The 24559-nt window shown below is 54.7% G+C and overlaps 10 protein-coding genes across 10 annotated transcripts; 5 read left to right on the top strand and 5 right to left on the bottom strand.

Moving 5' to 3' along the window:
* Nucleotides 1-355: 355 nt before the first annotated feature.
* Nucleotides 356-1877, bottom strand: BDP55DRAFT_660449 (NUDIX domain-containing protein). The gene is made up of 3 exons (XM_060574628.1): nt 1682-1877; nt 885-1621; nt 356-784 (listed from the first exon to the last, which is right to left on the bottom strand). The coding sequence occupies exons 1-3, from the start codon at nt 1728-1730 to the stop codon at nt 494-496; spliced, it is 1077 nt and encodes a 358-aa protein (XP_060430688.1). The 5' UTR covers nt 1731-1877; the 3' UTR covers nt 356-493.
* A 900-nt stretch (nt 1878-2777) lies between these two features.
* On the bottom strand, nt 2778-4953 carry BDP55DRAFT_727503 (uncharacterized protein; the record flags this gene model as incomplete). The annotated part of the gene is made up of 2 exons (XM_060579316.1): nt 2778-4522; nt 4602-4953. 2 exons carry the CDS (start codon nt 4951-4953, stop codon nt 2778-2780), a joined length of 2097 nt encoding a protein of 698 aa, XP_060430687.1.
* Nucleotides 4954-5889: 936 nt separating this feature from the next.
* Nucleotides 5890-6425, top strand: BDP55DRAFT_97951 (uncharacterized protein). Its single transcript, XM_060581346.1, has one exon. It carries the CDS (start codon nt 5993-5995, stop codon nt 6284-6286), a length of 294 nt encoding a protein of 97 aa, XP_060430686.1. The 5' UTR covers nt 5890-5992; the 3' UTR covers nt 6287-6425.
* Nucleotides 6426-8697: 2272 nt separating this feature from the next.
* On the bottom strand, nt 8698-9570 carry BDP55DRAFT_727502 (60S ribosomal protein L43; the record flags this gene model as incomplete). The annotated part of the gene is made up of 3 exons (XM_060579315.1): nt 8698-8761; nt 8824-9020; nt 9553-9570. 3 exons carry the CDS (start codon nt 9568-9570, stop codon nt 8698-8700), a joined length of 279 nt encoding a protein of 92 aa, XP_060430685.1.
* Nucleotides 9571-9965: 395 nt separating this feature from the next.
* BDP55DRAFT_660434 (saccharopine dehydrogenase) lies at nt 9966-12576 on the top strand. Its single transcript, XM_060574627.1, has 5 exons — nt 9966-10440; nt 10512-10655; nt 10911-11256; nt 11360-11925; nt 11989-12576. Exons 1-5 carry the CDS (start codon nt 10386-10388, stop codon nt 12144-12146), a joined length of 1269 nt encoding a protein of 422 aa, XP_060430684.1. The 5' UTR covers nt 9966-10385; the 3' UTR covers nt 12147-12576.
* Nucleotides 12577-12675: 99 nt separating this feature from the next.
* On the top strand, nt 12676-15094 carry BDP55DRAFT_660431 (uncharacterized protein). Its single transcript, XM_060574626.1, has 3 exons — nt 12676-14252; nt 14309-14660; nt 14727-15094. Exons 1-3 carry the CDS (start codon nt 13146-13148, stop codon nt 14798-14800), a joined length of 1533 nt encoding a protein of 510 aa, XP_060430683.1. The 5' UTR covers nt 12676-13145; the 3' UTR covers nt 14801-15094.
* BDP55DRAFT_660429 (uncharacterized protein) lies at nt 15095-16658 on the bottom strand. The gene is made up of 3 exons (XM_060574625.1): nt 16302-16658; nt 15816-16054; nt 15095-15758 (listed from the first exon to the last, which is right to left on the bottom strand). The coding sequence occupies exons 1-3, from the start codon at nt 16315-16317 to the stop codon at nt 15159-15161; spliced, it is 855 nt and encodes a 284-aa protein (XP_060430682.1). The 5' UTR covers nt 16318-16658; the 3' UTR covers nt 15095-15158.
* A 133-nt stretch (nt 16659-16791) lies between these two features.
* Nucleotides 16792-18894, top strand: BDP55DRAFT_97667 (T-complex protein 1 subunit theta). Its single transcript, XM_060581345.1, has 4 exons — nt 16792-17016; nt 17101-18493; nt 18544-18717; nt 18771-18894. Exons 1-4 carry the CDS (start codon nt 16958-16960, stop codon nt 18786-18788), a joined length of 1644 nt encoding a protein of 547 aa, XP_060430681.1. The 5' UTR covers nt 16792-16957; the 3' UTR covers nt 18789-18894.
* Nucleotides 18895-19565: 671 nt separating this feature from the next.
* BDP55DRAFT_550035 (uncharacterized protein) lies at nt 19566-20984 on the bottom strand (the record flags this gene model as incomplete). Its single annotated transcript, XM_060568983.1, has 2 exons — nt 19566-20516; nt 20577-20984. Coding segments are annotated over 2 exons (1359 nt in total), but the record flags the coding sequence as incomplete, so codon positions are not given.
* Nucleotides 20985-22168: 1184 nt separating this feature from the next.
* Nucleotides 22169-23330, top strand: BDP55DRAFT_660421 (uncharacterized protein). The gene is made up of 2 exons (XM_060574624.1): nt 22169-22416; nt 22472-23330. The coding sequence occupies exon 2, from the start codon at nt 22497-22499 to the stop codon at nt 23247-23249; it is 753 nt and encodes a 250-aa protein (XP_060430679.1). The 5' UTR covers nt 22169-22416; nt 22472-22496; the 3' UTR covers nt 23250-23330.
* The last annotated feature ends 1229 nt before the right edge of the window (nt 23331-24559 follow it).

The raw sequence follows: 24559 nt of genomic DNA, 5'->3' as shown, positions 1-24559 counted from the left end.
TCAACTTCCCTCGGCATGAGGAGCCTTATGAGCAGTAGTAAAGCAAATATTTCACAGAGAACTAACTTTTCAACAATTGCCATATGTAACAGAGCGGCCTACGTCTTTGGAGCATTCATGTACGGTAGGCCCTAACCCCTCTCAAGTTAGTAGAGGACGGCGTGATATCTCACTCACCAGGGCAACAACTCTCACCTTTCGCATACTTCCAAGGCAAACCAACCTTGAGACAACAACCCAATGCCTCTCATCCGGCGAGCAGAGTTAGACGAACATGAGTATCTCACGCCATAGTCAAGACCGAAGCCGAAAGCCCAAACACAACCATCAACCCCTGACCAGACAGACACAAACATCCAGTGAAAGTTTTGATTGTACAGGTTTATCTATGATACAACAGCGTTACACATCCTCTCTACCGTTCCTCAAACTTCTCCCCCATTTTTTTAAACCGGGCCAAGAAATCAACACATGCTCACCATGTGAGCAAAATCTACCGGTCCACCATCATGTCCCGTACACTGGCGAAGTAACCCCGGTCCAGCACCTGAGGAAGCTCATCCCTGGTCAGCCACTTGAACTCCTTGTACCCAAACTTGTTGGCCGTCAGGTCCGCCTGGCCCGCCATGATGCGGCCCTTGAGGAAGAAGGTCTTGCTGCCCCGCTCAAAGAGCTTGCCGCTCCGGACCTGCGTCTTGGCCACGTGCACGGCGGCCGGGCCGCGGCCGACCATCCACGTGTTCATGTTGACGCCCGCCGTGTCGTCGAGGATTCTCTGCGCAGCCTGTGAGGAAAGGTTGAATGTTAGTACAAATGAATCTCAGAGGATAGAGAGGGCGAGGGGGGGGGGGGGGGGGGGGGGTGGAAATGGGAAAAAAACTTACCTCGTGAAGGTTCTCCTCCGTAGACAACCCCGCCGCAGGAAACTCCCAAACATCCTTTTTGCGACCAGCCTTCCTAACAACAAGGTACAGCGTCCTATCCATGGCGCGATCCAACCTCGTCTGGTCCCCCTTGACATCCGCCTCCGACACCCGCGCCGCCAACGCCTCAGGCGGCGCCCGATCCTCCTCGGGAATCGTCTCGGCGTCGTCGCTTACGCGCATCACGGCGTCCTTCAACAAAAGCTCCACCGCCGTATCGTGCTTGCTCAGCCCGTCGCCGACAGCCAGCTCGTCGTCCCACGCCGTTGACGCTTTTCCGTTGTACACGCCCAGCTCCTTGGCGACGGTGCCCTTGCGGTCCTTGACCTTCATGTTCCAGTCAATCAGCGCCGGCGTGTCGGGCTTGAAGTAGACGGACGTGATGAACGGCATCGTCAGGCGCTCGTTGAGGCGCTTCTGGTAGAAGAAGTAGGACTGCTCAAAATCCGTCAGGGGCCGCGTCAGGAGCGGCGCCCGCGTAAGGATCACGCCCGCGCGGATCGAGGATGTCGGGATCGTGATGTCCGCTGCCGCCTTTGGATCGGTAGTTTTTCTGGCTTTTGACGAAAGAGGAGGAGGAGGGGGGGGAGCGTCGGTCGTGGTCGTGGTCGTTGCGGCCGAGGCGGCACCCGAGTACGCTCGCGAGGGAGCTGGAGCTCTAATCTGGACCCTCGCGCATTGTCTGCAGACGGGGGTTGCTGTACAGGAGCTCAAGATCAGCCAATTATCTCAGGGTTCATCTGAGGATGCAAACATACATTGTATGCGCCCGAGGGCGGCGAATGCGCCTCTGCTGGAAGCTGCCATCTTGGAAATCGCTGGGTGTATGGGGTCTCCTCTTTGACACCTCAGTCGAGAATCTCCAGATTGGAATTGAACTTTTTTGCTGCTCAAGCTCACCAAAGGTACGTACCGGATTGCCGGGGCGGCGCTTACCTAAGGCAGGACGACCAGTATGGCAATACCTATGGTGCACCGTGCACCATGACAGTGCCTCAAATTGTACCTGAATAGCAAGGTCGATCATGACAGACGCCCGGGTCAACATCGCGCCTGACAAGCGCAGGTCTCAATAACGTAAGCAGGAGTAGCGGGGCCTGGTGTGGGACCGCGCAGAGCCTTTATCAACTCAACGCCCTGCCGCCAGACTTTTCTGCTTTCCTTCTTTTTCCTCTTCACGGCACCATTTCCTTATCGTCAAGACCTGTTCCGCCTCCAGAACGTCCTGATCATTTATTACGGTGCCCAGAGTAAACAGCAGTCTTTTTTCGCTAGCAGCACCTGCAATCTTTTTACTGGGTTATACTGTTAGATAGTTACTGCAAACACATCAGCGCTCTTGACTGCTGTTTAAGAACGCCCGGCTGGCTCTCTGCTGCCGTATCACAGAATCCATGAAGGACTCGCGCTATGCTGCAAGCAGTGCATCGCGATAACCGCATTTGCTGCTCTCCATGTCACTTGATGCTGCTGACTGTACTATTGTAGAGATTGAGCGTGTTTACGAGCAAGATAGCTTCTCGTTGAGAATCGTAATGCCCATTCGTCGTGTCGTCGTCTATCTACTTACTACAGTACAAGAAGCCTTTCCAGCTTGAATTTAGGCCTCGCCTTTCATCGAGTCTCTCTCCAAAGAAACCCGAGCGACTCGAGCTACTGCAAGACTCCGCCCCTATGATACACCTGTGCCTCTCACCCTCCCTATCCCAGAGACGGGAAATTCAAAGTCGAAAATTTTCAAAAGAAGCCACCTTCAGATGGAGTGTTGGGGTATTAGACCGTTTGGTTCGCTGCCAAACACCAATAACGCCTGATGCCCGATACCGTTCGTTCCTTTATGCTGCCGAATGCTGATCAAGCCTTGAGTTCCTCAATCGCACGGGCCACCTCTTTGGTAGCGATCTTCTCGCATGTCTTTTTGGCATCATCGTCCAGCGTCTGCGGATCGCGAAGGCCCTCGTACAACTTGCGAGATACATCCCGATTGATGTTTGCATATTGATCGGTCGTGAGCTCCTTTGCGCGCCAATGAGGCTTGAGAGCAGCCCGGACGATGCCGCTGATTCTCTCCTTGGTCTCAAAGGGGATGGCAGATCGCGTAGGCGAAGAATCCTGAGACCGAGCAAATGTCGGTCTCTGACGGTTCGGCCGCTGTGGGCGAGGTTGGCGAATTTCCGCGCCGTTCGATCGACTGTCAGAGTCACTACTGTCCCCAGCATTTCGAGTCGGCGAGTAGTTGGCCTTGGGAAATCGCGGTTCCACATAGGAGCTCAGGGAGAGCGTAGGTGAGCTAGGCCGGGGATGAGGTGGCGGGGTGAGGGAAAGCGCCCGCGGTGAGTTTCGTGATGATGGTGAGGGGGATGTGACAGGTGAAGAGGGGTCAACACCAGAGTGAGTGCCGAAATAGTTCCGCAGAGTATCGTCGTCGGAAGGTGCGCTCATCTCCACCTCCTTGAGCAGCGACGACAGAAAAGATGGTCCGGGTTCCGTGTTAAGGGGAGACTGAACGCGCTGCGTAGCACCGCCGTTCGTCTGAGGTCTCGATGCCAGAATGCTCGTCGACGCGGGCGACGAAATTATCGTAGGTGCGGGGGCGAGTGCGGACGCATTGGTAGGAACGGCGCCCGACGCGGTGCCGGATGCAATTCCAGATCCAGATCCTGATCCCGACACTGAAGCTGAGGCAGAGCCCGATCCGGAGCCTTCTCCCTGCAAAGGCAATCGACGTGTACGAGGTCGCTTCAGCTTGCGCTCGGGTTCCTGAGCGGGTTCTTTAGGAGAAGCCGTGGTAGATCTCGACTTTCGCTTGCGGGTGTTGGGAGCGCTCGTCTCGGCGTCGCGAGCCCTCTCGAGGGCGCCCCAAGCCTGCTGCTCCTCTCTCGTCTCGGGAGCTGGCGGAGAGGGCTGCATAATGGGTTCGACTGGGCCACCGTCGAGGCGATGACCAACGGTTGGGCGGATGTTTCTTGCAAAGATGTCTCTGGCGCCTAGGCGACTGGCGATGCTCATGCGCTGTTCCCAGTCTTGGTGCTCTTGGATATCGCGAAAGTGTCCTCGTTGGGCTTGAGCGCGTCGAAACCCCTGAAATAAGTCTTCGTCTTCGTGATTGTCGAGGTCGATGTCAGTAGCATCGTAAATGCGACTCGCAATCCGGTCCCAGGCGCCTTGCCACTCGAGGGATCTTGCCTCCCGTCGTGCGTTCCTAGCTTGCAACTGGGTTCGCAACAGGCCTCTTTGAGCGGTAACGTTCCGTCGGTTGGCTGATCGTGCAGCCGGGTTCAAAGGCCGTGACTGGATCACCTCGACATCCGAAACCTCACTAGGGCTGGATCGGCTGGCGTTGTTGTTCTCGTCACACTCAAAGCAATACCAGGACTCGGTCTGGGGGACACCAGACAGCCCGATACAGTGTGTGTGATAGGCTGCATTGCAACCATCACAGAGGAGCAGCACCTCTTCATGATCCGAGGACTCGCAAATGGGACAGGCAGGACTCGGCTCCTCGCCCTCGCCCTCAGGGTTCTCCTGAAGCCATCTGTGGATATCAAACTCCTGCTCTTGCTTCTTGTCTTGGACAGCGTATGAATCGATAGGGGGGCCTGGTATCATAATGTACGTTAGTGTCTTGTTGCTGCCGCTGCGAGCGCCTGTTGCGGATCGGGGTGTTTTGATACGTACCGTTGAGCTCAGATGAGAGGCTGACCTCATTGAAGGGTGTACGGCAAATGGGGCAAGTGTTGGAGTTCTTGGCCCAACTTCTGATGCACTGATCGTGGACTACGTGATTGCAGCCAACGAGGGTAGCAATGTAGTTTGACTCTGGTCCTTCCAATATTTCGAGATCTGAGTCGATGACACGGTACGTTGGCTGTATTGTTGTGGTGGCTGCTGTTGCTTTTGCGGCTGCTGGGCCCGCTCCATTTGCAGCAGCGTCTTGCTGCTGTTGCTGCTGTTGCTGCTGCTGCTGCTGCTGCAACGAGGGGTGCTGCAGCGACTCCAGGCATATGATGCACTGATCCGGTTCAGTCATTGTGGCAACTGTGGTAGTATCGCTTGAGGTTTGATGAATTCATAAAAAAACGTCTTTGAGCAGGGCCAACGTATGGCTTTGATATTGCAAAGAGATATGACGTGGATCTTGTTGTTGTAGCCGTGATTGTGCGAACTTGTTTATGGGTTTTGTTGCCTTGTTGTGTCGGTCGTGGGGTGGTGAGGTAAGGTAAGGTAAGGTAGGGGAAAGAAAAAGAGAGGTGCCGAGTCGTTCAGTGCCTGGTCGTGGTGGTACGGTGTAAGGTACCTGAGGTGGACGGCTGTCGGGGGTTGCTATCAGTTGAGTGAACAAACGCACGACCAACTGGGCAGGTTGCTGAAGAGTGGGAAGGGTACGAAGGGTACGAAGGGTACGAAGGGGGGGCCACTTTGGGGTTGGAGGGGAAAGTGGAAGGTGGCCCAGGTTTGGTAGGTGAGTTCGGTATGTTCTGCGTTTCTGGCTGGAGATGGATTGTCAGTCGGTTCGGTGGATGTTTCGCCGCTGCGCCAAGCAGGGAAACCAAAGCAGCAGAAAGGTCGAGGAAAATAATGTACAATAAAATAAAGTGGCCGGTGTGGAGAGAAGAGGGGGCTTCAAAGTTTGGCTGGCAGTGCTTTTTGGTGAGGCGAGACAAACAGGAAGAGTGAGTAGGGAGAAAAAGGGTCAGGTTTGGTCGCCTTTCTTTCTCAAAGTGCAGGTGAGGTATGTTCGTGGGTAAGGTGCCCACTGGTGGACGGGGGCGGTAAGTGTATGGTAGATGCTCTCAGTCTCTCGGTGCTGGGCTGAGAACTGGACGGGAATTGTAAAAGGAAAGGTTTGGAGAGGCCAGAACCCCAAGGCGGTTTTTTGCGAGCTTAGCGCGTGCCTACAGCTGGGATCAACTGGGGCCAATCAACGGCCGGCTGATGCAGCGGTGCGCCACGCTCCTGGCTCCTTGCACCTTCGTCCTTCGTCCTTTTGCACCCCGTCCTGACGCTTCGCGGCTTCCCAGTCGGTAGGCCCACTGGGCTGGACTGTGGACACACTGGACAGGGACCTCATGGACTGCATCCCATGCCTCCACCAGCAACGGCAGCACCCTCACAGTCACACTCGGTCACTCACACACACCCGTAGATACAAACGTGCACCTAGACGCATGCTCGAGGCAGGTCGACGTACTGAGACGGACCGGACTAGCCCACTAGGGCGGCTGCAAGAGCACATACCCGACTCTCCATGGATCGATGCAGGAGAAGGAGCATCAACACCAGCCGGAGGCAACATCTCACCTCACGGACATCCCACGCCGAGAAAAGCACCAAGAACCTCGGGAAGTAGGATATCCTGGTGAGAGATGTTCCTGAAGCAGCAGCTTCTCCTCATCCTCGGCAACACTGTCCATATGGCAGTGTAGGTAGGCAGGTAGGTACGTACGGATACCTCTGACGGGAAAACAAAAAGAAATCGATTCGGTACGTACCTTTGACTTGGCGCCAGGACCCAGACAACGGCTGTGAGCTTGCGTGGTTGCGTTACTTCGAGGTTGCGTTTGCCGGGCTTTTTCTCCTCACGACTCGACTGCTCCCCTCTATCGTCTTTCGGCCAGCCCTCCAATCAGGTAGGTACTGAATGACAGACTGCCAGAAGCAACGGAGAGTGAAAGAACTATGTCCGGGAGAAACGGTAGGAAGGTGGAAGGTAGGAAGTGGGCGGCGAGTCAAACACTCTACTTGGCTCGTGCGACGTTGTTTGGTGACTTTTTGGTCAGGTACCTCGATCCAGCTGAGCGTGGGTGTGATGGATCATGGAGAAAGTCTTAGGTCGGTTCAATAGGTAGGTAGATACCTAGGTAGGTGGCGTATGGCGTTGGGAACTTGAGACGCCTTTGATGGAGGGCAAGGTGTGAGGGCGTCTACGTCAGGCCCTCCTGTCAGGTGTAAATCGTACTTTGTAATAGCTCAAAGTGTTCTTGATGTGAGTGCAAGTGAGATGAGGCAAGACGAGGAAAGACAAGGAGGTAGTGTTCCGAATTAACGCGCAAATACGGCAACGTCAGCCCGAGTCATAGGAAGGGGGGCATCTAAAGACAACCGCGGGACAAGCAGGAGGATTGATAACGTGCAACGGTGAGAAGCGGTCGAGGGCGGAAGAATGATGGTAGCTGAAGAGGTAAAGTCGGGGCGCAGGGCGTGAGTATTCGGCGCTGGAATGGGTCAGGTCGACAATGGGTGCTATCTCCGCTTCCAAAAATGGGTTGCACCCATTACAGGTTGACGGAGGTCGGGGTGGGGGGGGCAAGGGCAGGCAAATGGGCAATTGCCAATTGGGGGAGAGAGGTATGTGTGTGTGTGAGAGAGAGAGAGGGAAACTAAGGTACGGCCCTGTGTCCGTAAAGCAAGGTACACGTGAGACCTTCATGCCCCTCGTTTCTCGGAGGCCGACGAGATTGGTTCGATGGGGCCTGGCCTGCGTCAGGTTGCGACCCCAAGCCCAGAGTCCGGTCTATTCCTTGGTGCTTGGTGTGCCCGAGCGACCTTTTTTCCATTAATCCATTAAATCATTGATTGTTCGTTGACGGCCGCTCGTCCCGGTTGCTACCTACTTTGCCTTTCCCACGTTTAATTGCCAAGGGGGACAAGATACGGGAAGGTGAAGAAAGCCTGATCCAAGAAGCGGCCAATTTGCTGGCGGATGTGTATGGCGTTCTATACCCATGTGAACCTGCTCTCGTTTACGGCGGCATTTCCGCGCAGCGCAGGATCACGGCCCGTCATCCTCTAGCCCCCCAAAGTATGCTGCTTACACAGTACCTTGGTGGGATTCTCGGCTCGCGGGTGTGTGTCCATGTATGTGCGTCCATCTGCTAGCATACGTGCAGCGTCTTCAGAAACAGGGTCGAGGTGAGAAACTCACCGACTTACACGGGACACAGAAAACCCACCAACGTGCTTTTTTGGTTTACTCGTCTTCACCGCGACAGCCGGGCCGCCTCATTGGCCCGCCGCCTAACCGCAGCCGATGTTCGCGTTTTGTAAGTCTAGAACACCCGTATGATTCAAGCAGTGATTCGACGTGGCATCCCGTAGCGACTGCCGCGCACTTGTTCGCTTTGCTTCCATCATGGCCTTAATCGAGATTTGAACCCACCCCGGAATTTTGAGACGACTTCCGGGCGTCGTAAAAACCTTGTTAGAACACGCGCTCTAACGCAGGCCAGCCGCAAGCGGCATATCTAGGCACCTAAGCGGATCATCCCCCTCTGCCTTGCTCGACTTGTAGGTGACTCGACGTCAACGTGGACACCTTGACGGCCCTGTACTCAACCTACGCTGGATCACAAGTTACGGAGCCTTACGGGGGTATCTTTCATGACGACTGGAGCAAATCTTTTTTGACGTTGCGTTGGGTGGCCCGCTTCGACGCTTTAACCACGCGGCTGAAGTGACGGGGTCGATGACTCTATCCATGCCAACTAACTCCACACGCCCTGCCATATGACCTCGGAACGCTCTTCACCACTTCACGTTGTGACTTGCCTGAGCAGGTCGGTGGGCGTATCTCAAGGAGGGAGGGGAAGCGATCGGGAGGGGACGTTTTGTTGTACGTCAAGTTCTTTTCATTGCTGACCAAATGGTCCCTCTGGCAGCTGACCGAAGACCCGTTCCGTTATGGCCATCGTCAGGATGTAGGCACGATATCCGATTTTCCCAACACCGCCCGAAATGCAAAGCAGAAACCATCCACCATTCGTAATCCCGTCCCTTAAACCTCAGCAATCTCTCTCAGACGACGGAGAGTGGAGCGCATGGCAGCAGCAGCGGGGGTGCTATTGCACGTTGTTAGCATTCTGTTTTTCGTTGCAAACCATGTTCGAGTGTGGGAACATACGCGACAGTGTAGGCACCGCCAGCAACGGTCTTGTTGCAGCCTCTGCAGTTCCAGATGCCGGTGGAGTGGCGCTTGACGGTAGGCTTGCCGCAGAAGGTGCAGGTGTACTTGGCGTGCTGGGAGATTTCCATCTTCTTGACCTGCTTACGTAGGGAGGCACCGTAACGGGTACCGTACTTTCCGGTCACTCCGACCTTCTGTGAGTTTGTTAGAGATCTGTGGCTTCAACGTTGAGGATACCTGGCCCATCGAATTCATGTCAAAGAGCCACCTGGCAGTAAGTAGCTCCGAGCTGCAAGTCGAGACGAGAGAGATTCAAGGTGCGTTGAGAGGTGTCGCCATTTTTCGTGCTGGAGTTCGCGAAATCCGAGTTGTCGATGTTGTGAAAGAGTCTGTGAGTTGCACAAGTCGGTGTTCAAGGTCAATTGTTGACAGCATCTGCCTTTCTGGCGTCGTGGGATTCCGTCAAAGATGGCGTTCGGGGTCGTTCGATCGTTGCGCATGTCTCTCTCTCGTCGTCGTCGTCTCGCATTGCGCTCGGTGCTATTACGTAGGCGGCCTACTTGTTTGTCCCTACCCAAACCACCATACCGAGCCCTTGATAGATGCCATCGTCGCCAATGAGGGAAGATCGTGGGCCGGTGTCGACGCGGGGTAGAGAAGTCCAAGCAATGACGGGAAAGTCGATGAAGCCATTCGTCCTGGATGGGATAGTAGAGCATTACGAACCTTCGTGCGCTTGGCCATTTTGTCGAATTTTGGGGGGGAACGGGTTCGTTGACTTGAAGTGCGACGAGTGGTGTTGACGGTTCCTCCAAGGCGGTTGAAATTTCTAGAGGATGGTGTTGAATTTTGTCAGGGCTTGCCGACTCCGTTTGTGCGCTGGGAAAGCGTGCACGGACCACAGTTGACGCGAAAAAAAGAAGGCGGCAGAACCCCGGCAGTGGGGTTTGCACCCGCCCTGACGCAACTTTCGGGTCCATGCTCCAGAGTCGCAAAAACTTGACCCCATCCTTTCACGTGATCATGCACCTGACTTCTACCAGCGGCTTACCTAACCACCGACTTGGCGCATTGTTCAAGAGGGCCTCTTCAAACGCCCGGGGAGGAGGCCGGGAGATCGGCGTCACAGCTGTCCGCTCGGCCCTTCTAAGCCGTAAGTGGAAAGCACAGCGCCCGGGTGGTTGTCACGAAGACGCTAGACCGCCGAGGCAGCGCGGACCAGATGCCTTGAACAGTTGATATCGCCGTTTGCTACATCACAAAGTTTGCGCTCTCGACGGCCGCAGCGTGGAATGTGTCACCTCAATGGACAGCGAAACGGACACATTTTCGATGGATCATCGTGCATCTGTGAAAGGGGCCGGACATTGGTGCCACTTTTCGTGGCGTGCTGGGATATGTAAAGATGGCCGGCCGCCGCATGACTTTTGAGTGCAATCGTTGATGTCTGAGACTCGCACCCAGACTCTTTTCTTCTTAATTCCTGCAACTGCGTTTCTTTCCTTTTTTCCCATCAAAGTCAAATTCTCATTGAACAACATATCGTGCAAGCGCCAGAGATGCCTTTCAAGCAACATGGCCGTCAGTACGACTTGGTTGTTTTTGGTGCTACCGGTGTGTATAAGTCGAGGGAGGACCATGGTGATGTAACTCAACGGCCAACTGCTGACAATTGCAAACAAAAGGCTACACCGGGACGTTCGTGGCAGAGCACATTACAACCCATCTACCGACCAATTTGAAATGGGCGGTTGCAGGTCGATCGGAGACGAAGCTCCAAGATCTTGTTCATGAGTGCAAGAAGCAGAGTCCCGACAGGTTGCAGCCCGGTGAGTGAAAGGGTTTTAGTTTATGCCGAGATCAGATGAGTGTCTGATCTTCGCCAGCCAAGTGACTGTTTCGGCGTCTTCCATTTTCAATCGTGCTGGCAGTGGACGAGTCTACCACACGTTGGAGATGGCGAGCCGAGAAACAGCTTGCATTGGAGGGGAAAGTGGTGACGAGGTGCTCAAGAGAGGGGCTAAATCTGTCATGCAGGCCTAGCCCAATAAGTCACTACCTATCAATGCTAACCACTTCCACAGAAATTGAAATCTGCAGTCTCAACCACGAGGACCTCGTGGCTCTCGCCAAAAAGACATTTATTCTTATCACAACCGTCGGCCCCTATGCAAAGTATGGCGAGTTTGCCTTCCGAGCCTGCGCCGAGAATGGCACGCATTACCTCGATGTCACCGGCGAGACCCCTTGGACCGGCACAATGATTGGAAAACACGAGGGTGCGGCAAAGGAAACAGGCGCCATGATGTTTCCCCAGATTGGAATCGAATCGGCACCGCCAGACCTCGTCACCTGGTCGTTGGCCAAGCAGGTCCGCGAGAAGCTCTCGGCCAAGACAGGCGCCGTGACGGTATCCATCCACAAGCTGGAGTAGGTTCTTTCTTTCCATATCGTCCTGCCATCGATGATTGGGGTTGGGGTGCCGGTGAAACATTGACAGAACGTTGCTCTAACGCCGAATTTTGTCTGTTAGTTCGGCTCCGTCTGGCGGTACCCTGGCGACGGTCCTCAACTTGTTTGAGTCATTCACGATCCAGCAAGTAAGAGAGCAGCACAAACCATATGCTCTTTCGCCCGTGCCGAACAACAACAAGGTTCAGTCGCAGACGTCCCTGCTGACCAAGTTGGTGGGATTGCGAAACGTTCCCAGCCTGGGACTGATGACTACGTCGATTGCTGGGATGACGGATACGCCCATCATCCAAAGAACCTGGGGTCTCTTGGCATCGGTGCCTTCGCGTGAGAAACAATTCTACGGACCAAACTTTTCGTTCCACGAGTACATGAGAGCAAGGGGTTACCTTCAAGGAATGGCTATTCACTGGGGTCTTGCCTTCTTCGGCCTCCTGCTTGCGACTGCTGCGCCGTTCCGCAAGTTGGTGAAGAGATTTGTTTACGAACCTGGCCAGGGCCCGGACAAGGAGCTATCAAAGAAGGATAAGATCGAGTATCGTGGTATTGCCAGCCCGGATAAGGAGTCCAAGACGGAGTTTCCCAAGGCTTACTGTCGTGCCTGGTACGACGGCAGCATGTACTACTGTGAGTCTGGTTTCCCCCGATCGGTCGAGGATGACGAAATGCTGACTGGACACACACATATAGTGACGGCTGTTCTGTTGGCCCAAGCTGCATCAACGCTGCTGGAGGAAGACGTCGACCTGCCTGGCGGTGTCTTTACTCCGTCGTGCTTAGGACAGCCGTTCATTGATCGTTTGCAGGGAGTTGGCTTCAACTTTGAGGAGAAGATTTTGGAGCACTGACTGACGAGATGTGGTGTTGGTTCTCAACTGTGTTGTCCACCGATGATGATTTGAGTCGAGGTGGGGTTCGCTTCAATGTAGACTAACTGTTCAAACGCATGCTGTAATTATCGAAACATTATACTCAATTATGAAAAGAACGGGTTCATGTGTGTGACGATCGTTGCCGCGTAAAGTATTTGCCCGCGAAACAAGCTGACAACAGGATGTAACGTCGATTGTCGATGATAGCCAGGGGAGCTTACAACAGCTACCCAGAAGCTACCGTGGCTACCCAAGCAGCCAAGGTAAGCAGATAGGCCAGGGGTTTAGGTTCGCCTTCTACTCCAATCGACGGTACTCCGTACTTGCAGCACGATGCTTCCAGTTGGCACCGGAGATGCATCCTAAATTCCCGCTGTGGAGATGTCGCCGGCGTGCTGGACCGACCTGGAGCGGGCAGCTGGGCGCATACTAGATACCGTAAGGCACCTTACCTTGAAGCACCTCCATAAGCACCTAAGGTACGTAGTGCATTCCATTTGGCACTCGTCGGGTAATTAGCGCACCGAAAGCAGCTTTCCCCGCAGAATTAAAGGAGCACGCAGCTCGAATGGCCAGGCCCAGGAGGCTCCCCAATTCAGTGCAAAACTTAGGACGTCATCAGCCCATGGTGCATGAGGTGAGGTGCAAATCCAGCACCGGCCGGACCCAGCAAGCAAAGCACAGGGCAGTCTCCTTCGCTTTCCACGTCCACCACACGCAGCAGTGACCTTTCTCCGGAACCTCCAATTCCTTGTACTCAGTTGCGACATGCGATAACCCACGAACCGCCAACTTTCTCTTCCACTTTCTCAATCGAACCAGATTTATAGTTTTTTCTTCACTTTTCTTTTCTTTTTTCATATCTGTGATACCCCCCCTAAGCTGTGAGAGAGGTTGAGAGAAAGAGTGAGAGAGCGCTCGCGGAGAGAAAGAGAGAGAAGAAGAAGAAAGAGAAGAAGAAAGCTTTTTTCGAGAATGGACCAGACAACAACAACAACCGCCTCGGCCTCGGCCACCGAGAACACGCCACTACTACCAACGACAGAACTCCGCCCCAAGTCATCGCGAACCGTCACGTTCAACCCGAACCCCGTATCCAAGACCATCGAGCCGGAGCCCAATTTTCAACGATCAAAATCGAGCCACGGCAACAGTCTGGCGACGAGTCCCGGACAGAGCTCGGCTCTATCTTCTATCAACAACAAGCTGCGCAGGAGAAACAGCCATGGCGCCGTGCAGAGCCTACCGCCTCAGATGGTGCCCAAGATCGGTCCCCAGCGAAGCACCAAGAACGCGCAGAAGCTAAAGCTCCTGCCCAACCCCGAGCTCAACGAAGAGAGCCCCGACGAGGAGAGCGGGAGGGACGTGTACTCGCAGTACACCAGGATCAAGGACCCTACGGCGCGTAGGGATGCCGCGCGCCTGGGCAAGGCGGACCGCGACAGGCTGCCCAGGGTGACGGCGTACTGCACGGCGAACAAGTACCAGATGGAAGGGCTCATGCGGTTCCTCAAGGGCCGCGGCAAGTCGAGGGGCGCCAACCCCAAGCTCATTGACGAGTGCATCTACACGGCGTACGACTATAGCAAGACGGTCGAGAACAGGCACGATCGCAGAGTAGGCGCACAGCCCGACCCGGTCCAGGCGTACGAGAGGCGGCACTCGACGGGCGACGTCTCGGACAACGGCTTTGCTCGGGACAACCTCATTGACCTTCAATCTGAGGGCCGGCACGACTCTGGTTTCGCCGACGGGTTCGAGGGCGCCAACAACGAGCATGCCATGGTCGAGTCCAATCCGGACTTTGACACGCAGATCCACACCCCCGAGGTCTTCCTCTTTGACTATGGAGTCGTTGTAATATGGGGCATGACTCTGGCCCAAGAGCAGAGGTTCCTCAAAGAGCTTGCCAAGTTTGAGACGGAGAAGTTGTCGCCAGACGATGTCGAGACGGAGCACTTTAACTTTTACTACACAAAGGAGTATCAGGCCCGTATCTACAATGACTTCATCACTCTAAGGGACAAGAGAAACTACATGACCAAGCTGGCCATTTCTCACGCCCTAGCACAGAGCGTCAAGGTAAGAGACCGTTGACGATCGGAGGGACTGCTCGGTTACTGACATGGTCGGGATAGACATCGCTTTTCGAGGAACTGATTGCTTCGACCGTCGACACTTGTAAAGACATCCCTACGCAGATCGCGCTGACGGGCAAGATCGCCCTCAGCCGCACGCAAATCAACATGCAGATCGGCGAGCTCTTCATCCTCCGCATCAACATCCACCTCAACGGCTCCGTCCTCGATACCCCGGAGCTGTTCTGGGTCGAGCCGCAGCTGGAGCCGGTGTACCAGGCCGTCCGTACCTACCTCGAGATGGACCAGCGCGTCGGCCTCCTGAACGAACGCCTGGATGTCATTGCGGATCTGCTAGCGGTCCTCAAAGACCAGCTCAGCCATGGACACGGAGAGAAGCTGGAGTGGATTGGTAGGCCGACCCCCTTGCCCCTTTTCTTGACCTTGTCCCGTGGCCTTTTGCTGACAGCTCTCATAGTAATTGTACTCATTGCGGCCGAGATTGTCGTCGCAGCCATCAATATCGTGGTTGATTTGTATGCATCGGATTAGTAACATTTATGGCACGCATACAAGTAGGAATTAGGATTCTCTTTTTGCACAGCGGGGTCTTCACAGGCAGGGGAAAAGCTCAGCAATCGGGAAGGTAATTCACACAAAACAGGGCACACAGAACATCCATGAGCCCCGTCGAGTAGCGCAATAGAGAATGAGCTTCACGGCGCAGATCACACAGTGGGAGGATGAGGGTGCTACCCTAGTCAGCTGCAGCAATAACTACTCCATTTCTCAGGAGTCGATTACGGTGTTTCTCTCGTATTGTACAAATAAAAAAAGGAATTTTCTACCCGCAAAGCCCCTCCCCAACGCCAAAATACCTGTTTACACGGAAGCATGTGCTGGGTGCCCATCAGTCATCCGCCTTGTCGTCCTTATCGTCGGCCGCGGGCGTGTCGTCTGCCTGCTCCTCGGTATCGTAGTTGGTCATCTCCACGTCCTCATCCTGTGACGCAGCTGGTGCGGGCTCTGGTGACTTTTCGCGCTCTTCCTCGTCTTCATCCTTGGCCTCGGCGCTCTTGCTCTTGGCCGCGAAGGCATCCTTTTCCTTTTGGTACTTGGCCATCTCCTCCTCGGAGCGGGTCTGGAACTCCTCTTTTTCGCCCTCGGGGAGATCCTTCCAGCCGCGGGCGAGCTCCTCTTCAATGTTGGCATCGGCGTCGTCCTTGTTCTTCTCTTCGAGAGCGGGCCGCGTGTCGGCGCAGTACAGCTCGAACGCGTTCCCGGGGCGCTTGGGCGGCTTCGCGACGCCGTTGGTGCGCGCAGACGCCTGGGTATCGGTGCCCTGGGTCGCGTCGCCGCCCTGGGTGTGGGAAAAGGTCTCGGAGCTGGGCGAGACGGTGGCGGCGGTCTGGCTGAGGGGCCTGGAGCTGGCCTTTGCGGCCGAGTCGATCTCGGCCAGGACGGAGGGCTTGCGGTGACCGCGTTTCGTACGCAGAGGCTTTTCTTGCGGCTGAGATGGTGTCAGCATCCTGCTTTGTCGTCGAGGTGGGCTTGGCGGAGGGCCTACAGTCGGGGGCGGGCTCGGGCTGCCGTCTGAATCCTCCACGTTGGCGCTGGTTCTCTTGGCCAGCTGTTCGAGCAGGAAGGCTCTCTCCATCCGCAGCTTCTCAATTTGTCGTCGAATCCGGGCGAGGCGGACGCGGGTCGCGTCGTTCTCCTCCTCGACCTCGCCGGTGCGCTGCTTGAGCTGGATGCATTTTCGCCGGTAGGCCTCTTCGACGGAGGGAGGTAGGGAAGGCGGAATCGCTGAGAGGTCGATCGCGGGGGGGTTAGCTCGAATGATCTTTTTGGGAGGCATTGTGCGTGCGCGGCTTGTCCGGCGAATTTCCAATCGTATCGAATGTGAAGGGTGGGAGAGGGAGAATTGGCTTTTTCCCCAAGACAAGGTACGGGGGGAATGAGTTGCGACGAGATGGGGTTCGCGGCGGATGTCAAGCGGAGCTTTGCGAGGGTGGTAGGTTCATTGATTTTCCAAGGGAGTTTACAAACGTACCGGATTGCGGAGCCATTATTACGTATTTGCAAAGGTCAAGAGTGATGGAGGTAGTACAGAGCACGCCAAAAGGACGAAGGAGATGAATTGAGGCTCGATTGTGACGCGGATCTGAAGATTGGAGAGTTGGAATTGGGTAAAGGAACCTGGGCCGGGGGGAAGCGCGAGGGAATGGGCGATTGTCGTCAGGAACCAACACGCAGCAAACACGCCAGCTGGGAAGTGCGAGGCTGGCAGCTGCTGTCTCACACAGAAGACAGGAACCTGTGCTTGGAAGCAGGGGGGGTTCCAGTGTTTCTCTCTGGGTCTACGCAGTAAAGGTACCTTAGGTGGACGGGGGGTGGACCGGGTGGTTCCAGCACCTGTTGAAGCTGTGGCTCAAAATTTAGAATGCACCAGATGCGCCGGATCGGAACAATGGCTCGCCTACAGTGTCCTGATTGGTCATCCCCGATACCAGCCCACCAAGGCTGCAGCCATACGCTCCCGCACTACACACGCCTTGCACCCAGACTTTTTTTTCGAAAGGCCTGCCGTAGAGGAGGAGCTTCCGCAACCACATCATCAACACACAGGGTACATTCTACACTGTTGTTTTTGAGCCTCACGACTGACACCGCCCCGATTTACGAAGCGCATCAGGTCGGTGGCCCATCATGTCTCTCAACATCCCCAACGCGCCGAACGCCAACCTGTTTAAGCAGGGGTACAACAAGTGAGTCCCCTTTTTACCAATCTGGAGCTCCCCTCCCCTCCCCCGCCTTGAAGCCCGTCACCGACACTGACCCCTCGTAACCAGCTACGATTCCGAAGATGGAGCTGTCCTTCGCAACATCGACGCCTGCCGGGCCATCTCCTCGACCGTCCAGACGTCCCTTGGCCCCTACGGCCGCAACAAGATTGTCATCAACCACCTCCAGAAGATGATCCTTACCTCAGACGCCGCCACCATCCTCAGAGAACTCGATGTCGTCCACCCGGCAGCCAAGCTCCTGGTCATGGCCAGTCAACAGCAGGAGGCCGAGATGGGTGATGCCACCAACCTGGTCATCGTCCTCGCCGGCGAGCTGCTGAAGAAGGCCGAGGACCTGCTTCGTATGGGCTTGAAGACATCAGATATCGTTACCGGTTACGAGCGTGCACAAAAGTTCGCTCTCGAGACACTCGAGGAGCTTTCCGTTGACAAGGTGGAGGATATCCGCTCGCAAGAGGAGCTCAGCAAGGCCATCCGCACTGTCGTCGCCAGCAAGCAGAACGGTAGCGAGGACTTCTTGGCCGACCTCGTCGCCGAGGCCGTCCTGGCCGTGCTGCCCAAGAACCCCATCGGCTTCAACGTCGACAACATCAGAGTCGTCAAGATTATGGGTGGCGCTTTGGAGCAGAGCAGGGTAGTCAAGGGTATGGTCTTCCCCAAGGAGCCGGATGGATCGGTCAAGAAGGCGCAGCGTGCCAAGGTCGGAGTCTTCTCCTGTCCCATCGACACCAGCCAGACCGAGACCAAGGGAACCGTTCTTCTCCACAACGCCAAGGAGATGATGGACTTCACCAAGGGCGAGGAGTCGCACCTCGAGGCTGCCATCAAGGAGCTTCACGACGTTGGCATCAGAGTGGTCATCGCTGGCTCAACCGTCGGCGAGCTGGCCCTTCACTACCTCAACAGATTCGGCATCCTCGTCATCAAGATTCTCAGCAAGTTCGAGCTGCGAAGGATCTGCAGAGTCGTTGGCGCTACTCCCCTTGCCCGGTTAGGTGCGCCGATGCCCGATGAGATGGGTTCCATTGATGTTGTCGAGACCCTCGAGATTGGCGGAGACCGCGTGACCGTGTTCAGACAAGAGAACGAGGCCACAAGAACAGCGACCCTGGTACTCAGAGGAGCTACCCAGAACCACCTGGACGACGTCGAACGCGCTGTCGACGACGGCGTCAACGTCGTCAAGGCTATCACCAGAGACCCTCGCCTTGTGCCTGGTGCGGGTGCTACCGAGATCCAGCTCGTTGAGAGGCTGAACGCACTTGGCGAGAAGACTCCTGGCTTGTCACAATACGCCATTCGCAAGTACGGCGAGGCCTTTGAGGTCATCCCGAGAACGATTGCCGAGAGTGCCGGTCTGGATGCCACGGAAGTCCTCAGCAGGCTGTACGGAGCTCACCACAAGAAAGACGACTGGGCCACCGGTGTCGACGTTGAGGTAAGCGAGATGATCTCGTATTTTCTGGAATGCCATGCTAACTTTGCTAGAACGACGACGGCTCTGGTACCCTTGACGCCCGCGACGAGGGCATCTTGGACCTGTTGGTCTCCAAGTCATGGGCCATCAAGCTCGCCACTGAGGCAGCCCGCACCGTCCTTTCCGTTGATCAGATTATTGTGGCTCGTCGGGCAGGCGGCCCCAAGCCTCCTGGCCCCAACCCTGTAAGTCATACCCTCTGCGTACATCGGTTGCAGCGTGCTGACATTCAGTTTAGAACTGGGATGAGGACTAAATGGGTATATACGGCGGCTGGTAATGGAGTTCATGTCGGTTTTGATGATCATAGACCACCCCAAAAGTCACGTCGAGATATCCCGAATAGATTCCTAAAGACAGATGCAAGTGCGCGCGCACGCCCAACGTAATGTATTCCAACGTCTAAGATTAGGTCCCAATGGACGTGACCTCTCCTCGCCAGAGGGTTCGGCTGAGCTCACAGGATAAATGTACGGTGAGACTGGGGCATGGCTCTGGTATCAAGAATTACGCTCCTGTCATAATCAGGTAATAGTACTTTTGGTGACTGTACATAATAGTCGTAAAACTCCCACGCACGTCACCTCAACGTTTCTTAGGCCTGTCGCAGCAACAAATCATCATCTGGGTTCTTCCTCTCATGTTCTGACTTGCGTACAACGGAGACACCAACGGCCTTTGCCAAGATTCACCCGCTTGAGTAATGGAGAGATCAGAACGTTCAGGACAGAAGGCCTAGGGAGTTCCGTTGTTCATTTAGGAGATCGTGGCCAGGAGAGGGGCTTAGAATCATGAGCTCTTAAGACACCCCTAAGTCACCTCGCTGCGAGGGCCAGGGGGCATGCAACACACAACCGAGTTCACATTGGCATCATCACTCATTGACGGAATGCCAGGTTCCGCATCACAATAGCATGAATTCGCTAGATCGCACGTACTGCATTGGGGCAGAACAGTCGGTAGACTGTCGCGCTCTGTCCACGGTAAGAAGACAATCTACAAGCTAGCTTCTCTCACGCGTGCCAGAGGCCATTCAAGCGGCGGCAACCTTGAAACCTCCCGGCATCAGATCCGTAAACACTCTAGCGGGGTCATATTTGTTCCGAATCTCCTTCAAGCGGTCGAGGTTTCCCCTGGGATAACTCTCAAAGACAGGCTGGCCGACATCTGCCTCGTTCAGGTAGTAGAACGGATACAGTGCGCCCATGGGCTCCAATCTCTCCCTGACCCTGGCGTTGAACTCGCTGATAAAGGTATCAAAGATTTTGTCGTCCGCCTCGTCTGCCCAGCTGTACGTCTGCTCGATCCAGCACGCAGGCGACTCGTCGATGCCCTGCAACGCACCCGGCCGGGCGTTTGTGGCTGCGAGAAAGGCCGAGGTGATGGGGTTGAAGGCGAAGCCGATGATGCCGCCACGCGTCTCCTTGAAGGTGGCTTTTGCGAGCTCGAAGAACATGTCGTGGGCGATGAGCATTGCCTGCTTGCTGGCGTAGATGGGGAGCATGTGGAACCGCTGTCTTGAGCCGTAGGAGCGACCTCCCTTTTGGAACGATGGTACAACGGCCTGGTGGTATTGCCCCATGGGAAACGGTGCAAGGGACCTCGAACTATTGTCCGGGGTGAGTACGGTACCGAGAAAGTCTGCCAAGACCGCCGGCTGAGTGGTGTTTCCGTTGTAGAAGAGCGTTGAGGAGTACGTTGGGCCATCCGTCCCGCTGACATAGGTGATGACGGGCAGAACAGCGGCCTTGGGATCGTTGTGCCCTTTGATGGCGAAGTTGTATACGCTATCGATGAACTGTTGCTTGACCTCTTCGCCGCCATACGAGGGCGACGCGATCATCAGGGACGGGGCGCGGCGTGTTTGAAGATCGAATCGAGTAACTAGACAGAACGAGTTTCCGCCCCCTTGGAGGGCCCAGAAGAGATCTGCGTGCTCGTTTGTGGAGGTGACTTGCGTGATGCTGCCATTAGCCAAGACGCACTGGTTCTTTCGTGTTAGTTGCTTTAGATCTGAGGTTGAAGTCCGCGGTGTATCACAGACCTCATATGCCTTGATATTGCCGTTGGTCGACGCTAGACCGTACTCGTAGCTGAAAATGGAAACGCCGCCCCCCAGCAAGAGACCGGACACGCCGATTGGGCTGCCTCGACCGCCGAGGACGGTCACGCCTGTGCCGTCGAGCGTCGTGTATACGTCGGACCATCGGAGTCCAGGGCCAATGGTCAGCGTGTCTCGGTCGTTGGAGAGCTGGAGGGTTCTCATGTTCTTGCTCGTTATCAAGATACCGGTAGCGCCGATGCTGCTTGCGTTGGAGATGGGCATGTGTCCGCCTCCGCGCATTGCGAACTCGACTTGGTGGTCTACAATACGCTTGAGACCAGATGATAGTTGCTGGACGTTGAGGGGTGCGAATATGCACGCTGGACGGAGCCAAGATCTCGCGGACCAGGGGACTGGGCAGTGGTTGAGGTGTTAGTGGGTCCAACACTCAAGTTGAAAGAGTCAGAGGAATACTGTTCTCACCTTGGACTTCCTCGGTGTAGGATTCGTCTTCAGGGAGGAGAGTCGAGTTGCCAAAGTCTCTCCTGAGGCCCTGGCAGACTTTGGGTGCCTTCTCTGCGCATGATACTTCTGAAGCAGCAGCCACGGTGACCAATCCGGTCAGTAAGAGATAGATAGCATGCATCATGTGAAATGGAGGAGCGTAGGTAGAATGGAATATTCAGACAATGGTGTCAAGCTATGCGTATCTGTCTCCTTGGACGACAACTCTTGAGGCTTTTATTGTATTCAAAGGCGCGTCCATCCTCTCAACTTTCCGAGCATACCGCCGGTAGACAGTTTCTCCGTCGGGATACAGTCGCCCCATGCGACTCCTCAGGTGGACAGAAGCAATCTCAATGGCTCCAACTTACTTACTACCTTGGGTGCACAAAGTTGGATAGGAGATCAAGTCTCGGCTGTGGTAGTTGCGACGGGAACCCCCTGGGCGACAACCGTCGTTTCAATGATCTCCTCTACAGTGAGTACGCTTAGCAGTCAATGTCAAGCTAGGCAGAGCAGCAACCTCGTGGCTAGCTCTAGAAGGTAATAAATAACCAAGACTCTAGTCTACGCCATGTACTACGACAATCAGCAAGAAACATGAGAGCAATCTTATATGGCGCGCGAGGGACCTTTGAGACTCTTCAGCAGCAAATATATCATCTCTGCGTACACGTAAGCATTTTGATGAAGTTGTATTAGCTGTATGATGAGCCGGAAGTATCAGCATAGCTGATCAGCGTGTGTTACAGCAGCTCAGAATCATAAGGTAAGTATCTATGTGGGTTTATCCGTACTACCTAGTAATCTATCCGGTCGGCTTTTCGACCAGTATGGTACACCACTATTATAACACTAAGTTGTCTGGAAGAGCCGGTTCTGGTTCACGACTCGAGTAGTATCCAGATGCGGTAACGAAGAACGAAAGCGAACCCGAAAAGCAGGTAGTGGAAAAGTAGGGACTTGCACGCAAATGACTGTCTTGGCGCCCAATGTATGTCCCGTATCGGGCCAGCAATTGGGCCGATGCCGCGTCTTTGTACTTGATCCTACGCGAAATCAATGGGGACAACTCTTTCGAGTTCATCCGATGCTGTTCAAAGTCAAAGTCAATTAATCTTGGAGGCTTTTCTTCTCGTTCCTCTTGAGTAAATCTCTAGTTCTTCTACAAGTGCCACAGAAACCAGCCGTGATTTTGTCCTGGCACAGTCTCCGAACCACGAACAATAGACGCCACCCTGGCCACAGACTGCGGCTAATTATGTGTCTCGTGTAAACATAAACTACCTAAGTACGGATACGTGACTGTACTTTGCTTTTACTCTAAATATTGGAGGTGAGGCAGTCCGAGACTCCATTCCTTGCCTCTATTCACCATTCTTCTGGGATAGCAAGCGCTTTGCGCGGCCCGAGGCCATGACCACCATTTGTGCGGCGGCGTTCCATTCATTTCCAGACCTCCCTGTCGAAATTCGCAGTCGTATCTGGGAGCTCACAGTCGAGCCCCGCGCCATCGAGGTGCGCGTGATTTACCATCAATCAAGCCCGACAGCCGTCAAAGAATCCGGACTGGGCGTGCAGATGGTGGACCGGAGAGTGAGGCAGCCGCCGCCGATGCGCCACCTGCGCTCGTCTACCCCAACCCCGGCCCAGCTGCAAACGTGCCGCGAGGCCCGTGGGCACCTGTCTACACATCGTGACACAAGATATCGATACGAAAAGGCCTTTTCTGAGATCACCAAGACACCGTATGACGGGTTCGACCCCGTGCCCGAGGGCGACCCACAGCTGGAGCACTATGTCTGGTTCAACTTTAATAAGGACGTGCTCTCCGTTGGGGACACAGAGCTGAGCGACTTTCGGGCTGTGGCTCACCAAATTTGCCGGTTACGGCTTGAGCGTGCCCTCTCGAACGAGTACTTTTCACGCACAGAGTCGCTATTGATTAGTAGGTTGTTTAGGAATGTTGCCGAGGTTTATTTAATATGTTTAGAGGGCATCAGGTCGGGTTACTCGGTGACTGAAGACATGGAGTTTCCCTGTGGGCCCGAGAACGTCTACTTTGTTGACCCACAAGATATGGGCGGGATGATGATAAATAGTGTTGACCTAGATGCTATGGTGATCATGGAGGGAGAAGACCTTTACGGGCCAGAGGAAGAGGGTTGAGGGAAGACCCAAAAGAACTGTTGCCAATTCTCTTACGACTGTCTACTTATCTGCACTGGAGGTCGTGAATGGAAATTGAAGAACATCCTTTGCTAACAACACATACTATACATGGTGCTCTTAATGACTGTAGACTAATAGCTTAGCCACCAATATTATCGCATCATAGCTTCGCCTATGGCCTGCCTAGGGAGCTGTGTTTGACTCGAAGGTCCCGCAGCTAAAAAAGGGGGATCAAAATATGGTTTACCACTGTGGGAGAAAGATATATTGCATGTGTTCAAATAATTTGGGTGCATGCAGCTTCGACCCTTGAGGCGGAACAATGAAGTAGAGGACAGCTTTACCGACACCCCGGTTCCTCCGGACTGCCTGGAATCCAGAAATAGCTCTTTTCGGAGCTATACGCCAGAATCTTCCGTAGAGCTATTGGTTCTGATCATTGATAAGTTGCTCTGGCCATCTGCCAAGTAGGTGTGTGACACAGGGTGGAAGCTCTCAGAGGCCAACTGCTGTTAGGGGCAAAAGGATGAATTACTGAAACCTGCCCCCTCCCTCGATGCGTGCTTCCTGCGCTATATATATATATAGAGAGAGAGAGAGGAGCTACTACTTTGTTGCTTAGACTCCTTGTCACCCTTTACTTACCCCTATCCGGGAGGGCTCTGACACCATCTGTCGGATTGGAAGTCCAATTCGACCTCGAGGCAAGGGGCCCGCGCAGGGGCCACTTACAGACCATACTTACGAGATCTACGGTCTACCCAACCTCCGGTTAGAACCTCCTTTTTACACCTTACGCAGAAGTTAAATATATATAGATTTTGACCTCTTCGTCACCCACGGTTCGAACCATCCCTGTGATAGGAATACCAACACTGATCAGTGGTTAAATCCCACTATCGCAGATCAGCAAGGCATCTCGCAAGCAGAAGAGACGACCTCCTCGAACGGAACGCGACAGGAGAATCGTGCTACCTACCCGACGGAAAGCAGGCGACAAGACGCGAATCTCTACGACGGAACGAAGTAGAGGAATCGCAGCCCTTGACTGCCCACGAAAGGTCGACGTCCATCACGTCAAAAACAAACCGCAATTGAAGGAATCGCGAGAAGGCGACCAAGCTACCTACGTCGCCCTCACGCGATTTGTCCTACTCAACAATCCACGGGCGGCCCGTACGCCAACAGAGGAAAACAAGCGAAATCACCAGATTCGCCAGATTGGCAAATCCACCGCAGATCTCGACCGTACGACGAAACAGGCCCAATTGGAGGATATAAAAAGGCACCTCAGGACCACAGAAACA

The sequence above is a fragment of the Colletotrichum godetiae genome (assembly GCF_030913485.1).
Source record: "Colletotrichum godetiae strain CBS 193.32 chromosome Unknown BDP55scaffold_16, whole genome shotgun sequence".
In the NCBI taxonomy this organism is placed as follows: Eukaryota; Fungi; Ascomycota; class Sordariomycetes; order Glomerellales; family Glomerellaceae; genus Colletotrichum; species Colletotrichum godetiae.
This window is presented reverse-complemented; position numbering and strand designations above follow the sequence as displayed.

Coding starts and splice junctions, on each gene's coding strand:
- BDP55DRAFT_660449 (XM_060574628.1), bottom strand. CDS start 1,730: ATGGCAGCTTCCAGCAGAGGCGCATTCGCCGCCCTCGGGCGCATACAA. Junction 1,622..1,681: donor CGCCCTCGGGCGCATACAAT/GTATGTTTGCAT, acceptor GCTCCTGTACAG/CAACCCCCGTCTGCAGACAA. Junction 785..884: donor CGGAGGAGAACCTTCACGAG/GTAAGTTTTTTT, acceptor CTTTCCTCACAG/GCTGCGCAGAGAATCCTCGA.
- BDP55DRAFT_97951 (XM_060581346.1), top strand. CDS start 5,993: ATGGACTGCATCCCATGCCTCCACCAGCAACGGCAGCACCCTCACAGT.
- BDP55DRAFT_660434 (XM_060574627.1), top strand. CDS start 10,386: ATGCCTTTCAAGCAACATGGCCGTCAGTACGACTTGGTTGTTTTTGGT. Junction 11,257..11,359: donor GTATCCATCCACAAGCTGGA/GTAGGTTCTTTC, acceptor TTTGTCTGTTAG/TTCGGCTCCGTCTGGCGGTA. Junction 11,926..11,988: donor CGACGGCAGCATGTACTACT/GTGAGTCTGGTT, acceptor ACACACATATAG/TGACGGCTGTTCTGTTGGCC.
- BDP55DRAFT_660431 (XM_060574626.1), top strand. CDS start 13,146: ATGGACCAGACAACAACAACAACCGCCTCGGCCTCGGCCACCGAGAAC. Junction 14,253..14,308: donor CCCTAGCACAGAGCGTCAAG/GTAAGAGACCGT, acceptor TGGTCGGGATAG/ACATCGCTTTTCGAGGAACT. Junction 14,661..14,726: donor AGAGAAGCTGGAGTGGATTG/GTAGGCCGACCC, acceptor CAGCTCTCATAG/TAATTGTACTCATTGCGGCC.
- BDP55DRAFT_660429 (XM_060574625.1), bottom strand. Junction 15,759..15,815: donor GCCCGAGCCCGCCCCCGACT/GTAGGCCCTCCG, acceptor ACACCATCTCAG/CCGCAAGAAAAGCCTCTGCG.
- BDP55DRAFT_97667 (XM_060581345.1), top strand. CDS start 16,958: ATGTCTCTCAACATCCCCAACGCGCCGAACGCCAACCTGTTTAAGCAG. Junction 17,017..17,100: donor TTTAAGCAGGGGTACAACAA/GTGAGTCCCCTT, acceptor CCTCGTAACCAG/CTACGATTCCGAAGATGGAG. Junction 18,494..18,543: donor CCACCGGTGTCGACGTTGAG/GTAAGCGAGATG, acceptor TAACTTTGCTAG/AACGACGACGGCTCTGGTAC.
- BDP55DRAFT_660421 (XM_060574624.1), top strand. CDS start 22,497: ATGACCACCATTTGTGCGGCGGCGTTCCATTCATTTCCAGACCTCCCT.